Source organism: Pyricularia grisea (assembly GCF_004355905.1).
Source record: "Pyricularia grisea strain NI907 chromosome Unknown Pyricularia_grisea_NI907_Scaffold_2, whole genome shotgun sequence".
Taxonomy (NCBI): domain Eukaryota; kingdom Fungi; phylum Ascomycota; class Sordariomycetes; order Magnaporthales; family Pyriculariaceae; genus Pyricularia; species Pyricularia grisea.
Window position 1 is genome coordinate 4861168 of NW_022156717.1, and position 13680 is coordinate 4874847.

Genomic DNA, 13680 nt, shown 5'->3' on the forward strand with positions numbered 1-13680 from the left:
ACAGGTACGTACTGCCACGCAACCGAAGTTTTCCCGGGGTTGGCAATGGAGGGGGCTGTTGGCTTGGAACGATGATCAAAAGATGCCAAAGCGGCCTGGTTTGAGATCTCATGGCTGCCGAACCCACGCGGGAGCCAACGAGGCGCTAATGCAGTGACGATCTAGGTGAGTCTGCCGGTGGTTTTTTGTTAGGCATGCCAAACGTAAATAAACGCAAAGGTCCTGCTCTTCGTACCTAGAAGCAGGCTTGGCATACTGCCATCTATCTACAGTAGGTATACTGTAATGTATCTGTGTTACTGCTTTCCCATGCCCGCGGATTTTCTATCGAGCATTGCCGGTCCCAAGACAATGTCCAACGTAACACAGTACCACTGTCTAGCAGCTTATGCGATGGTAACGATGGTGGAGAGTCGTCGCCGAAAAGGCGGTCACACATGGAGCTTAACCCCTGGTCGCCCTCCACCGAGGAATATCCACAATCTTACGAAGTGGTGCCCAAGCCGGGTTCACGGGTCTGGGGAGAACTCGTGACAAGAGCAGAGCGTCACCCTGGAAAGCTGTGCAGTCAGTGATTTATCTTTACTACAAAAGCATGTACGTACCTACGTACTGCACCTCGCCAAGCTGACGAAGCGACTTGGACAACCCTGTTTAATTTTTGCATGGGAGATAGCAGCGAGGAAGCATTACGGCTCGTTCGCCTCTATCATGGGAAATTGGCCGTCACATCATCACATATTAATTCAAAAACTACTACGAGTACTGTAATACGATGGGCTTGCTGATCAACATATCCCAAAACCGCATTGCTCTGACATGGTAAATTGGATCAGAGATATTTTAGCAGCACGGCTACGGCACGGAACATGCAAATATGGTGACGCCAACAGGTGCTAGCAGCTATAACACACCCGAAAAATCTGCTGTCAGGTCCCAGATTTACGGTTCATATCTATGTTGTCCGGGTGACTTTTTTTTGGATAGGCAGGTAGGAGCATGAGATTCAGATCGATTCGCGAGTTTTTGGCACCTTGGACCTTGTACAAGCTGCAGATGCAGCCGGCTTGCCCAGTCGCTTTAGTGCGCAAGATGCAAGTCCGGTTCCCTTTCGGAAGAAAAGCGTGGGTTTTTTTGAGCCCGGATGTTGCAACCGGTCGTCCTAGCCCCCCTGGCTGGTTGACCAAAAATTCTCATGTTACAGCATCTCAACTTCGTCATAATTCCAGCACGAGGCGGGGGATAAAACAGTTCCAATTTTGCAAAGTGGATTCCCGTGGGACCGGTCACCATCGTATGGGCAAAGTTTCAAGGTTGAAAATAATATGATGTGTTTGAATGATCGGCCTTTGTTTCTCTGCTGTACTGTACAGTATTACAGTGTTACAGTATTTCTAAAAGTAGAGTGATGCAAGTTGGAATGTACCGTGGTACACGGTACGTTTATATTTTCTTTTCTCCAATTTTAACTATCTTTTACCCCTTTTAGAAGTTCTTTTTTTTAACGGTTGTGCATCCCGTATCCAATCGCAGAATAATCGCAGATCAAGTGATTTCTTACTTTATTTCTTCTTCACTTAGTGCATTTTGTGCATCCCACAAGAAGAAACCAGATGGCGAAAAATGAAGATGCAGTACAGCTAGCAAAGAATCCCTCGCAAGCCTCGCTAATTAATCCCCTAGCCCAACAGCCCGTCCAAACTCTCAAGGGTGGCGCCTGATGGTCATCCCATCAGCCAACCATTTGTCCCTTTTCAAAGTTGGTGTGGGGTGAGCCTTTTTGCCAACGGTGGTCGGACGAGCCCCGACTGGCTTGCCCCTTCCCGGGGAAGAGAGCCGCGTGGCACAGTGGAACTCTCGCGGAAAACACCTCGCGCTTTCCGACTGGTCCGCGGGTGTCTTCCTGCCAAACGTCAGGGAAAATTGCGACAAGGCTCAGCTTCCCAATCGCCAGAATTGGGTTCGTGCGCAAGCGCCCAGGCACTGTTCCAAAACCGAATTTTCTTTGACGTGCTCGACGATACCCTCTCGTCTTTTAATTGTCCAATGTTCAAGAGTTGAGTGGACTGACATGTTTTCCCGGGCGCGTGCGAAGCACAAGAGAAAATAAAAAGAAGGAAAAAAGAACCTGGCGAGCCTGAGAGGGGCTACCATCCTGTACCGCAGAAACCATGCAGTAATTTTCTTCTTCGTTTCTTCTGGAAAGAAAAAAAGCCAAAAAAAACCAAAACCTGGGTTTCCACACTTTGCACCCTGGCAAGCTGATGAACTTGCATGTGGTGGTTCCTTGCAGGTCACAGTGGAGGTTTCTATTTTTTTTTTTTTTTTTTCTTCCCTCTTCCCTAGGTATCTAATTCTCCCCCCTGTGTGCCCTCAAGCGGGACTGGCTTTTTTATGGTTCTGCACCCACCAGATCGTGGATCTTGCTGTGAAATGTCTCTGATTACAATTTCATTCCGTGATTACAGTTATTACCATGTACCTGACTGGGTTACTCTCGCCCATCAAGTCCTCTAATTTCTCGCGAACCGGCGATGCCGACGGTGGAAACTCAAATGGAAGCAAGTGGATCTTTCGTAGAAGCAAATTGGTAAAGCTCTTGAGAGGATGTTTGAGGTTACTGCCGATACGCAAACTCCACTGCTGTGGGACGGGTAAAGTGGCACATGATCAATTTTTTGCCAAGGTCCGTTCGTTTCTTCTTGGATATTCCCTCTCTCTTTTTTTCTCCCTCTTCTCTAATTACGTTGCTTTTCAATTTTCTCAGTTCTTTGATCGGTCTGGAGAAAGAGATCCGGTATCTTGAACGATCTTTTGTGCATGTATAATTACTTGGCTGCCTACCTACACCCAGGTAGATAGGTAGGTAGGTACTTTTTATTGTACAGTAACTGTAACCGTACCTACCAAAAGAGGCGTACCTGTATTGTTTTTTCACCCACGACTTGTCACGTCGTACGTAGTAGCTGATATCAGGCCCCGCTAGGCTACTTTCTGTAATATTCCCCATCGGCTTCGTGTTTGAGTAATGAGCGGGCTCCTTATTACCGGCTGGCCGGTTCCCGGTAAATACGCTGTAGTGTACGGAGCACTGTATCCGCAAGGCCTTGGCTCGTTGTGAAAGCAAAGCGGAACCGCAAAAACCCATTACATACTTTTTGGGGGTGTTCGTTTACCTGACAATATAGGTTCATAACCCATGCGGCTCGTAGGTAGCTATTGGCGGGAACGCCCTGTTATACCCTACCTTACCTACGAAGTACCTTCAGCAGACACAAATTATCGAGATGCTATAAATTGGCGGCAGTCTCACTTCTGTAGGTACTTGGGTTTTAATGCAGCTGGGCTGCATCTTGTTGCGATATGCAACATGGGTAGCTGTTTCCTGCCGAAGCTGAAAACCCCAGTATAGTAGGTATGGATGGGCGGGCATTTTGTTCCGCATATCCCGTCCCCTCCCTCCCTTGAGCTTCCATACGTAGTTGGTAGGTAGGTAGGTTGGGTCACTTAGGTACACTACCGACACGTTCGCTTTCGTTTGTTCTTTCCTCGTTTCATCGGTGATAATAAAACAAAATACATCCTACATCCCTGTTATGAGCTTTTGCTTTTCTTTCGCACATATAAGGTAGGCACTTGTTTGCAATCTCAGCCCGACTAGCACTAGTTCTGGGGCCTTCAGCTACATACCTACCTACCTATAACTACCTAACCTCATTGCGACATGCAAGGTCACACAGTGCAGCACGAGTGTGAGCTTCATGTCACTCATTCGGTATTTATACATTTTGGGGATCATTCATTTTAATACCGCATAGCGCGGCTGCAGGGCTATCTTGACAGGGGGTATGCTCTTCGCAGTAAGCCGCATACCAAGATTATACCCGTTGTTTGACAAATGATCAACCTCAGGTCTACCTCTTGGTATCATGGCTGCGGACAAAAAGCTCTGCATACATACATAGTGAAATGCCACATCATACGATCCAGAGGCTGGCAAGCCTAGAACTATCGAGGGATCTCACCGAGTGTGATGGCGACACCTTCAACATGCCCTTGGCTGCATGATTATCTCGACCCAAATCGGGCCGTTCCCTGAGTCTTGACTGACTGTTTAGAGCAGCTCGCATTCTGCATCGAGAATACGAAGAAAAGGACCACCCACGGATCGTCAGTGGTCGGTACCGCTGGTCACACCCGTTGCAGACTCGATTGCATGCACAACAATCCCCTATCCGCGTACGGGGCATGGAAGAGACATCGCAAGGGTCAGCAGTCTGGACGTAACCATGCCTGCCGAATGTGCCGGAAGACAGTCAGGATTTCTCGCCTTCGCACCATGATCATGATCTTCAGAGGCGATTCCATGCACAGCGCCGGGGGAAACACAGAACAGTTCCGGTACGAGACTCTGCTCGACTAATACAAGAAAGTTTTATTTTGCCAACCAACCGATGAAGTTTTCTGACCTACCTATGCCATAGAATCAACCATTGTGACTGCCGGCCCTTTTTTTTATCTGTCGTCTCACCGGTGAAGGTTAAAAGTGGCCTTGTCATAGGTTGGCTGCATAGACTGATGAGTTGGCAGCCGTCTGCCGCCGACGCATGCCTCGCACTCGAGTACTGGAATCGGAATGGAAACACTTCGCCCGGACCACTGACACCATTGGTTCTTACAAGCAATAACGGTAGTGACTTCAGGCAGCTGTCCAACGTATCACAGCATAAAATGGATGCCACGCAAAGATCACACGCACATATCCCTCTTGGGACATTGGATTGCTGACAACTCGGTTTCTACAATTCACCGAGGACCGAGATGTAAGTACTGCCATAAACATGTATTTTTTGTCTCATCTTAAGGCTGTTTAGAAGTAGCTCGAGCTGTCAGCACCCCAGAAGGGAAAGGGCATGTGCTCTGTGTGGTGGCGTGCTGTCTTCTGTATCTACCCCAGAGCGCCCAATCACATAGACAGCTGTCTTGGCATTTGCGTGTGAATACGGAGCAACGCGATAGGATGGACAACTTTTTCGTATGCAGCCCTTACCCACCACTATGCGCGGAAACTGGCCGGCAACGTAGCAGCGTGGCAGGCTTATAGCAACGTTGTGATACACCAATGTCGCCCTGTCTCATGGCGAGAGTGTCGGCGGTGCAACATGCAAAGCATCCCACCAGCAGTTCAAATGTCTCTCCGAAGTGCCACAGACCAAAAGTTATCCCATTGAAGAGTCAGGATAAGAGTCGATTTGGTGGTGCCGGAAGCTGTTGGTGATATCGCGGTATGTCGGATCGCAGCCCCGGTCTGAGACAAACCGCCGTGGCTTTCAGATCGAGTTTCCTTGGCAAATGACAGACGTTCAGCTGTGGATGAGGGGAAAAAAAGAGGAGTCGACCGCTGTTCTTTCAAATGATGCTGTGCTTGCGTGCGGACTGGGGGCATAGGGAGCCAAACACAACCCCCTCCACTAAGAGATCTCAAGGAGCGTGTCATTACCCCATCTCTGAACAGCAGGTTTATCAAAAGAAGCAATTCGAACATGTAAGCACCTTGGAACCCGATCACCCGATGATGAGTGACACCCTGGAAGCCGGTGAGGGGTTGATTTGCTTGCAAGACTTGCAGCATCCGTGGCTCCCATATTTGTGGTTGCAATGAAGGGCTCTTCCCTATTCGCACATCGCTTGGCCAGATTATCTTTCTTTGTCCCTGCCTAATGGCCTATAACTATCGTTTTTATGATCCTTGGATCTCACACCGGTCTGGGCGAGTTGTGGGGTGGCAATAAGTTTCTCGCTGCTGCTCCAGAGACCTAGTGGATGATAAACTGCGTAAACGAGGCGGACCGCAATCTGATGCCGGAGACTTCCTCCCGAACACAGCATGATGGCACCCTTCAACCTGCATTACCAGAAGGGATTCGGAGATAAAACAGTTCTTTTTGGTATAACTACGACTACAAGTCACTTTCCTGAGAAAAGAAAGCGGGAAAAAAAATAAAGTGCTGTAAAATAGAGTCTGAGAAGGATTCGGAAACTACACGCCCCCCCTCGAGTTGGCATTGGGGACTGGCCCACTGCCCATCCCAGAAACCCGGACAACCTTTACGGCAGCGATCGCAGCCAATGCTGGCGCAGCTCCCTCCGTCGACATGATAGGGTGCTGACTCCTACCCATCCATCTTCCGTCACCGTAGCGTAGCTGCTTTTCATATAGTATGCTGTATGAAATTTCGCCACTAACAAGAGAGATACTCAGACGGTATGCGGGACTTTTTGAACTAGACTAGACTAGTTCTTGAGCAAGGATACGCCACATTTTATGTCGTGCTTTGGTTTCAATCACATAAAACAACGAGAGAATGAAATAAAAGTAAAATAAACCCCAAGCAAGCCACCGGAAGTTGATCCTACTCATTCATGCCTACAGTAGACTAGACTAGATCATCTTCGAGGCGAGCGGGATGCAAAAGGACGCATGAAGGTTATACGCAAGTCCCAGGACTGCTGATATTAGATTGGTTTTGGCTACCAGCTCCCAGATATTATTAGATAGTCATAGATGTAACTTCCCGTGTCTGCCAACATAGACATTGTAACATAAGGGCTATTGCATGCATACTAGGCCATATCCCATGGCCGTCTCAGATGATACCAGATTAGACGAGATGCAATCAACCGAATAATGCACCACTTCGGTAGACCTGAATTTTCTTCTTCTTTGGTTTCTAGCAATATGCTTGAGGTTGAGGGGTAGGTGACTGAGTGGGTATTGGGCTATCGGGCAAGGTACGGAGTAGTGACGGAATAGGGAGACGCTGATGAATTTCCTACGATTATAATAAGCACGAACTATTACTGCACTCCCGAGCACTCCACAATAGGTGGCTAGTTTGGAACCTCTGGGGTAAATCAGCTACCTAGGTACCTTAGGTAGATACTGTAGAACAAAGAATACATCTTTGGGCATTGCGGGAAGGATCCTAGACTCGGTAGCTGGCGACTAGCTTGGCCCCTCCGCTCTTCGGCCAAGGTAAGTACTGTAATATCTGACGATACGCAAGAGCTCCAAGCTGCACCCACTCCACTGCGGGGCAGAATGGTGATCGTACATGCGTCACTCCTCCGTCGCGTAAAAAGCTGCCGCGGTCGAATATTTGTGTTTGTCTCTCTCTCTCTTGATTTATCACCACATACATGTATCTACAGCTCAGTGCTACGGCAGCTCTCCATCCGAAGTAACACTGCAATTATTGCGCCCATCTTACGTTTTTACTTGTATTCGACCTTGTATTTGTGCAGTTCTAGTTACCCGTTTTTCGCACCCCTCTTTGCTCATCAGCCCCGCTCGCAAAACCCGGCAGGCAACAGATACCGAAAAGCGACTAGTTTTTTTTTCTTCTTTTTTTCTTATTGCACGACACACACGCGATATGGCAGGCAAGAAGGCGGCTGGGGAGAACAGCAAGAAGGCTGCTGGGAACGCGCGCAAGGCCGACGCTGCTGCGCAGAAAGCTGCAGCTGAGGACGCTCGTCGGGAGGCCAAAGAGTCAGCGGAGTGGGATAAGGGCGCAAAGAACAACTCCAAGAAGTAAGCCTTTTTTCTGTCAAGATTTACTGGCTTTCCCTTCCCCCGACCATATTGTGTTGCACCTCCCCGCGATTGGGGCAGTTTGTTCTTCTACTCCGTACGATGCCGGTTATAGGCTACCTTCTTCATAGGGGGGGATTGTAGTTCTATCTACATTTCACCCATTTGCGCCAGGGATGACGATGGAGAAACTCGGAAATGAGACAAAGCTCATTTCGGATACCTCCGATCTGTAGCACCCAGTCACGACAGTCCAAGCCATACATATCGCATTCATTCTCAGTCGACGCACCTACCCATCCCCCGCTCAGTCTGACACTCACCGCTTCCCTAACCCTCCTCTTTCTAAGTTAAAACACTCCGATCAAGCGGGGCTATATGTGTGGCGTTCTGCGCCGAGACGACCAACAAAACAAGAAACATGGGCTGACGGAATATTAACACCGCGCTTTATTTTTGCAGGGAGGCTGAAGCGGCAAAGAAGGCAGAAGCGGCGAGAAAGAAGGCGGAGAAGGACGCCCTACTTGCAGAGGAGGAGAAGAACACCCCTGGAAGGTCAAACCCCAAGAATGCCAAATCGGCGGTCAAGAAGACGAGTGGCCCGTCACGAGGCCTCGACCTCTCCCAGCTCGACGGGGACGACAGCAAGCCGCTCTCGGCCCTCAACGCGACCGGTATCGACAATGCGCTCGACGCCCTGTCCTTGACGTCGTCATCTGACGCGGCAAAGATCGACAGGCACCCGGAGAGGAGGTTCAAGGCCGCCTATGCCGCATTCGAGGAGAGACGACTCAAGGAGGTCGAGGCAGACGGGAGCATGTCGGGCCTGAGACTCAAGCAGAAGCAGGAGAAAATCAGGAAGGAGTTTGAAAAGAGTCCAGAGAACCCTTTCAACCAGGTCACGGCCAACTACGACACCTCCAAGCAAGAGTTGAAGGAGATTCGCGAGCGGGAAAAGGCCAAGATCGAGGGCAGGCTGGCCGACAAGAAATAGACCAAAGCAGACTGTATAGAACTAGTAAGGACGGAGTAAGATGTTGTCGCCAGGGGTTTCTGGATCATTTCTTCTTTAGCCAGCACAGCATTTATACCATAAGCTTTGCGTGCATTCTTTTTTTTTTTTAATTCCCCTTTGTCGACATTCATCAGAAGCACAAATCAGGGGTTAGAAAAAGTTAAAATAGGTTCTCATTAGACGTTGGATGCTTATGACTGCAAAATAGTCCTTGTTTTAGAACACTGCGATTTTCTCTCTCTTCATTAGCGCTCGTCTCGGCTTAAAACGTACAACTATACTGACAGAATAGAACAGGATACTAAAATTTGTACTCTGTATTGAAATTAGATGCGAAATGGAGTTGAGCGCAGTCCAAGCTTCCTTATTAGCTTCGTATCTACGCATATTGGCCGGGCATCTAAAATGACATAGGTAGGTTTGGTAGGTAAGATATCTTCCATAACATTGCAAGTCAAGCACTTTTAACCCCGCCATGACGGCATTCCGACATCGGTAATAGAGGGGCTAGAGCAAGGGACAGGGGTCGACTCGATATACTGACGCGTGCCACCGCCCTCGGCTCGCTCCGTCGCGGTCTGGAAGAGAACGAAACGCATGAACAAAGCGACTATAGCTTCGTGTCTCAAGTCCATCATGTTCTGTATTCGATCATGAAAGCTTGGAGACCCTGAGAATTTGCTCTAGCAGTTCCAACATGGCGTCCACAAAGATGTCCACGCTTCCAGCGCTGAGGAGACAACATCTCCTCGCCGAGTTGTACGTAAGGCCAGATCAGATACCTCTTATCTACCTGCTCAAGGTACTGTACGGACCTACATAACTAACTGAAGTACACTTGTGACAGTGCAGGCTTGAAGCAAGCTTGCCCAGATGGTGTCTTTATGAGTTTGACGCCTGGTGACCCTGCACTGTGGTCGGGCGTCATCTTCGTACGAAAAGGTACGACGAGTAGTAGTAGTAAATCGTTGTGGTCTGCACTCGCCATGCTCAGGATTCTAATGGGGCTTGATATGGCCAGGACCATACGAAACCGCAATTCTCCGCTTCCAAATATCATTCCCCGACACCTATCCGCGTCTGCCACCACTGGTGACTTTCTCGACAGACATCTTCCATCCGTTGATCACGCCTCTCACCACCTACATGTACACCACCGATATCCATGATAATGGCACCGTGAGCGCAACCGACGAGGAGCGACTGCCCCCGGGGGGCTTCAGTCTTCGGCACGGGTTTCCCGACTGGTTTGGGAGGGGCGGTGGACGTAAAAGACCTGGCCAGAGCGGTAGCAGGGTCGCAAGCGGCAGCAGTCAACTGCAAACACCCCCACGGCCGTCAGGGGCTGGAGCCAGCCATGGTGGAACCCCGGCTTCGAATCTGTCATCTGGAGGTGGCCCTCAGCGGCACCTACAGACAGAGATTCAGAGTGAAGAGATATCGACGTATGAAGTTCTTCGGTACATCGCCAGCACTTTTGACGACGCCGCTGTCCTCGACTCGGTGCCTCTTGAAGCTGCCGGCAATCCGGGAGCTTGGCATGCTTGGAAGACACGCCAGAGCGAAGCAGCCAGCTCAAGGGACCGCACAACCTCTCCGTCTGGCACAGGAGGGTCAAGTACGCCCAAGACCACGCAAGGAGTGCCCCTGTCTCAGGAACTGGGTGCCGATGACGTTCCAGAGGCAGGGTCGGGTGCTGGCGCTCGTAGACCAGGAGAGTGGAATTGGGAGGGAGTCTGGGAGGAAAGAGTCAAGAGAGGAATAGCAGCAAGCCTGTCGGAACCAGTTCTCTTTGGAAACGCTGGTGGTGCCGCTGATGATGTGGTATGTATCGACCCCAACGACTTGTAAAAGCCAACTGAAATTATCTAATAGCAGCTTGCTGACCGAATACACACATTGCAGATTCGGTTTATCAATATGGAGAAGGACGATGTGGAAACCGCTAGAAAGAATCTGCTCAAGACACTCGGTCCTTCTGTGACTTCGCAGTAGGGGCTCTGTAGAAGGTGCGCTGGTGTATTACCTTCCTTGTTAGCTCTGTAACCGGTGCCGGTTGCATATCATGCTTCTGCAGTACTGGTCTTGGGGCTGCTATCCTTTTCCCAATCATAGAGATTATAGAATTGCCCAGAGGGCTTTTCGAATTCTGCAAAAGATTGTTCGGGGTTATAAAGTAACATATCAACAAGTTTTGCCAGATTCGTTTCATGGTGGCCTATTTAAATAACCGATTGAACTAGCAGCATTGAGTCCCTTTTTTATGAATAATGAGTAAGAAATTCGCAATTGGAATATCAGTCCTCGTCATCAGCGCTGTGTTAGTCGTTGCAGCAGTCGTTTACTTCAGACGCGGACTTCGTCTACATCTGAATCCTGTTGAGCGGTGCATTCGCCGTCTCAACAACCGCCGTAGCTCCTCACCGAAAAGACCTTCTTACTTTACCGGGGATTCCTGGCGCGGACTCGACAGTTCGTCCAACCTGGGCAGCATCGGAGCGGCAGCGTCGGCAACAGTCCTCGGCGCCACGACAGAAGCGACTGACGTCACCTTGCCGGTGTGGCGGCCACCCCGTGCAAGCAATCTGTCATGGAGTTTCATGGTTACCTCGCCGGAGCAGGCATCGCAAGCAAGTCCACGAGCAATACAGACTGCGGATTGGGTCTTCTAGGCGACTCCGCCCAACCCGAGCCCCTCCAGATCGTCAAGCGACGCGAGAGCGTCCTCCGCGGACCGGCCACTGTCGGACGGTGCGGTGGGCGCGGTGGCGACGGCGGTGGCGGCAGCCCCAGGAGGACCAGTGGCGATACAGACACAAGCGGCGGCGGCAGCGATGCCCCGCTGACGATACCCAAGCGCAGGTGTGGCGCGAGTGGCAGTGGAAGTGTGGTAAGGAAATCTCAGATCTCCTCGAGTTGGACGTGGTCGCCCTGCGTGAGGGGAGGTGGGCATTCTGGAATCGGACCCGATGCTTACGACGGTATGTACCCGATCTTGATGTTTGGTCTTTTCATGTGTGATTTGTGCAAAGCGGTTCTCCTACTGGCTTGGAGTAGTTGCTTCTCTGACTAACCAGATGATGAATGGCCATCTAAGTAGACAGCGATGAAGATTCGGCTGTTAGTCATGCAAGACCGAGTTTACAAGGCAGAAATGTACCGGACGTGGTGCTCACGCAGAACAAGACGGGAAGCTCATTCATCTCGCGGAGTCCCTCGGGCGAGTCATTCCAAGCAACTCAGCAGCGGTTTCATTCGCCTCCTTCCTACAACCTGTATGCACATGACGGTGGCGATCCGTACTCGCGCGCCAATACTTGTCTACCATTCCTCAGCCACGCGCCGTTTGGAAGACAGCAATATCATCAAAGACCTCCTTTGGCGGATCCGTCCGTGTTAGTACCCTGTGTCACAGTGGTACCGGAGTGCAAAGGTGTCGATGCCGGGCGACGCAGCTTCTGGGCGGCTGTTCAGGTCTCGACACAGTTGACTCGGCCAGAGATCATGGTGGCTAGAAATCGTTTTGGAGATGTTTGGAACGGACTAGGGGAACAGTCACAGCTCATGCCGCGGGTTGTCCATGACGACGAGCTAGGTGAGTGCTTTCCCACGAAGCCCTATCTCGTTTGTGGCCGATGAAGGGGTAGATATTTACTTACTAAACTGCTTTGCAAATATAGGCTTTCATCAATTTGGTTATCTATACGACATCAATCTTGAGGTGTTTGCCGTAGATGGCAGCTCCCTAATGGAGGTACTGATGGACAGGACAGCACCAACGTAAGCAGGAATCATCAGAAAGAGCAAGTCTGGAGATTCTCTAACCATTTCTTGAGGCTTGAATATATAGAACCCTGGCACCAGGAGACAAGATTCTTGCTCTAGCCCATGTCGAGCTCCACCCTGCTCAAAGACCCGACTTTACCGACTTTCCAGGCCAAGAGCATGGCAGACGACACGACTCTGAGGAGCTGATAAGAGACCTCGAGCTTCAGCTAGGCAGCACCCGGGCGGAGTTCCTACGCGTGAGGCTTACCTACCGCCACTCAGGCTTCCCACAACAGCAGCCGCAACAACAACGACAGGATGTTCGTGGTGGCGATTCGCTGATGTCTTCGACGACAACAACGACTGCAAACACTCACAAAATCGAGACGCAGGTAGTAGCAGCCATCGAGCGGCGTAGCTCAACCTCGCCATGGTCACCATCTCCAGCCTCGATGCCGAACCCATTGATTCAGATCGTAGCTTCTTGCTGGGGCGTGGCAGCTGCCCGAGACGTGATGGATCGTACGTCTGTAGGACGGCAGTCACAGGCTAGCGGTCGATCTTGTCGCTCGCCTGCCGAGTCCTCAGTGGGCCGGCGGCCGCTTTCCAGCATCCAGGCTAACGTCGTACCCACTGTTCCCGTCCGGCGTGCTAGCCTACGGAAGGCCAGGACAGACTCGATGGCAGATAGCGGAAGCGAGCGTGAAAGGGGAACGCCTGATCCCGCGCATAGCATCTGGTCCCAGATGCGCCGAGCGTCGTCGACCAAAGAAGCGCCGGGGCCAAAGCCCTTCTCCACACCCACGGCATCTCTGCGTGGGAGAGCACCAAAAAATCCCAACGGGATTGTGGCTAGCCGTCTAGAAGGTCTCCAGCAAAGACAGAAAGAATCAAAAAATAGTCAAGGGTCAACCACGGAGCCGCCGAACCCATGGCGGAAGAGGGATCCGGACGCACGACGAGAGTCTCTCCGGGAGACGGCGCTGCGCAACCGAAGATCGCTTGGGGTGGACACCTTACGTAGCCTTGTGCCCAGCGAGTGTAGCAGTAACAACGGCAGCCAGAAGCCGTTGGTGCCGAGCTCGCATCAATATGATCCCCGGAGTCTGAGAGGCAACAACAGTAAGGGAAAGCGAGAGGCAGGTGGGAGGTGGGGATGGGGTGGCTGGTGGTAATCGAATGCCAGGCGTAGGTCTAAGCGGATGCAATATATCTTGGGTAGGTAATCAGTCACAACAGAGATGACGTAGGTAACAAGTAAGACCAAGAATGGGTGTAACAGTAACGAGAAGCAGTTGATATA

The 13680-nt window shown here is 50.8% G+C and overlaps 5 protein-coding genes across 5 annotated transcripts; all 5 read left to right on the forward strand.

Moving 5' to 3' along the window:
* Positions 1-1692: 1692 nt before the first annotated feature.
* On the forward strand, positions 1693-2806 carry PgNI_04022 (uncharacterized protein; the record flags this gene model as incomplete). The annotated part of the gene is made up of 3 exons (XM_031124074.1): positions 1693-1960; positions 2469-2686; positions 2768-2806. Coding segments are annotated over 3 exons (525 nt in total), but the record flags the coding sequence as incomplete, so codon positions are not given.
* Positions 2807-4351: 1545 nt separating this feature from the next.
* Positions 4352-5074, forward strand: PgNI_04023 (uncharacterized protein). Its single transcript, XM_031124075.1, has 2 exons — positions 4352-4401; positions 4485-5074. The coding sequence occupies exons 1-2, from the start codon at positions 4367-4369 to the stop codon at positions 4786-4788; spliced, it is 339 nt and encodes a 112-aa protein (XP_030984527.1). The 5' UTR covers positions 4352-4366; the 3' UTR covers positions 4789-5074.
* Positions 5075-7103: 2029 nt separating this feature from the next.
* On the forward strand, positions 7104-8993 carry PgNI_04024 (uncharacterized protein). Its single transcript, XM_031124076.1, has 2 exons — positions 7104-7594; positions 8057-8993. Exons 1-2 carry the CDS (start codon positions 7437-7439, stop codon positions 8586-8588), a joined length of 690 nt encoding a protein of 229 aa, XP_030984530.1. The 5' UTR covers positions 7104-7436; the 3' UTR covers positions 8589-8993.
* A 162-nt stretch (positions 8994-9155) lies between these two features.
* On the forward strand, positions 9156-10862 carry PgNI_04025 (uncharacterized protein). The gene is made up of 4 exons (XM_031124077.1): positions 9156-9368; positions 9457-9551; positions 9631-10433; positions 10515-10862. The coding sequence occupies exons 1-4, from the start codon at positions 9307-9309 to the stop codon at positions 10602-10604; spliced, it is 1050 nt and encodes a 349-aa protein (XP_030984529.1). The 5' UTR covers positions 9156-9306; the 3' UTR covers positions 10605-10862.
* A 337-nt stretch (positions 10863-11199) lies between these two features.
* PgNI_04026 (uncharacterized protein) lies at positions 11200-13552 on the forward strand (the record flags this gene model as incomplete). The annotated part of the gene is made up of 4 exons (XM_031124078.1): positions 11200-11590; positions 11710-12204; positions 12290-12389; positions 12460-13552. 4 exons carry the CDS (start codon positions 11200-11202, stop codon positions 13550-13552), a joined length of 2079 nt encoding a protein of 692 aa, XP_030984532.1.
* Positions 13553-13680: the final 128 nt, after the last annotated feature.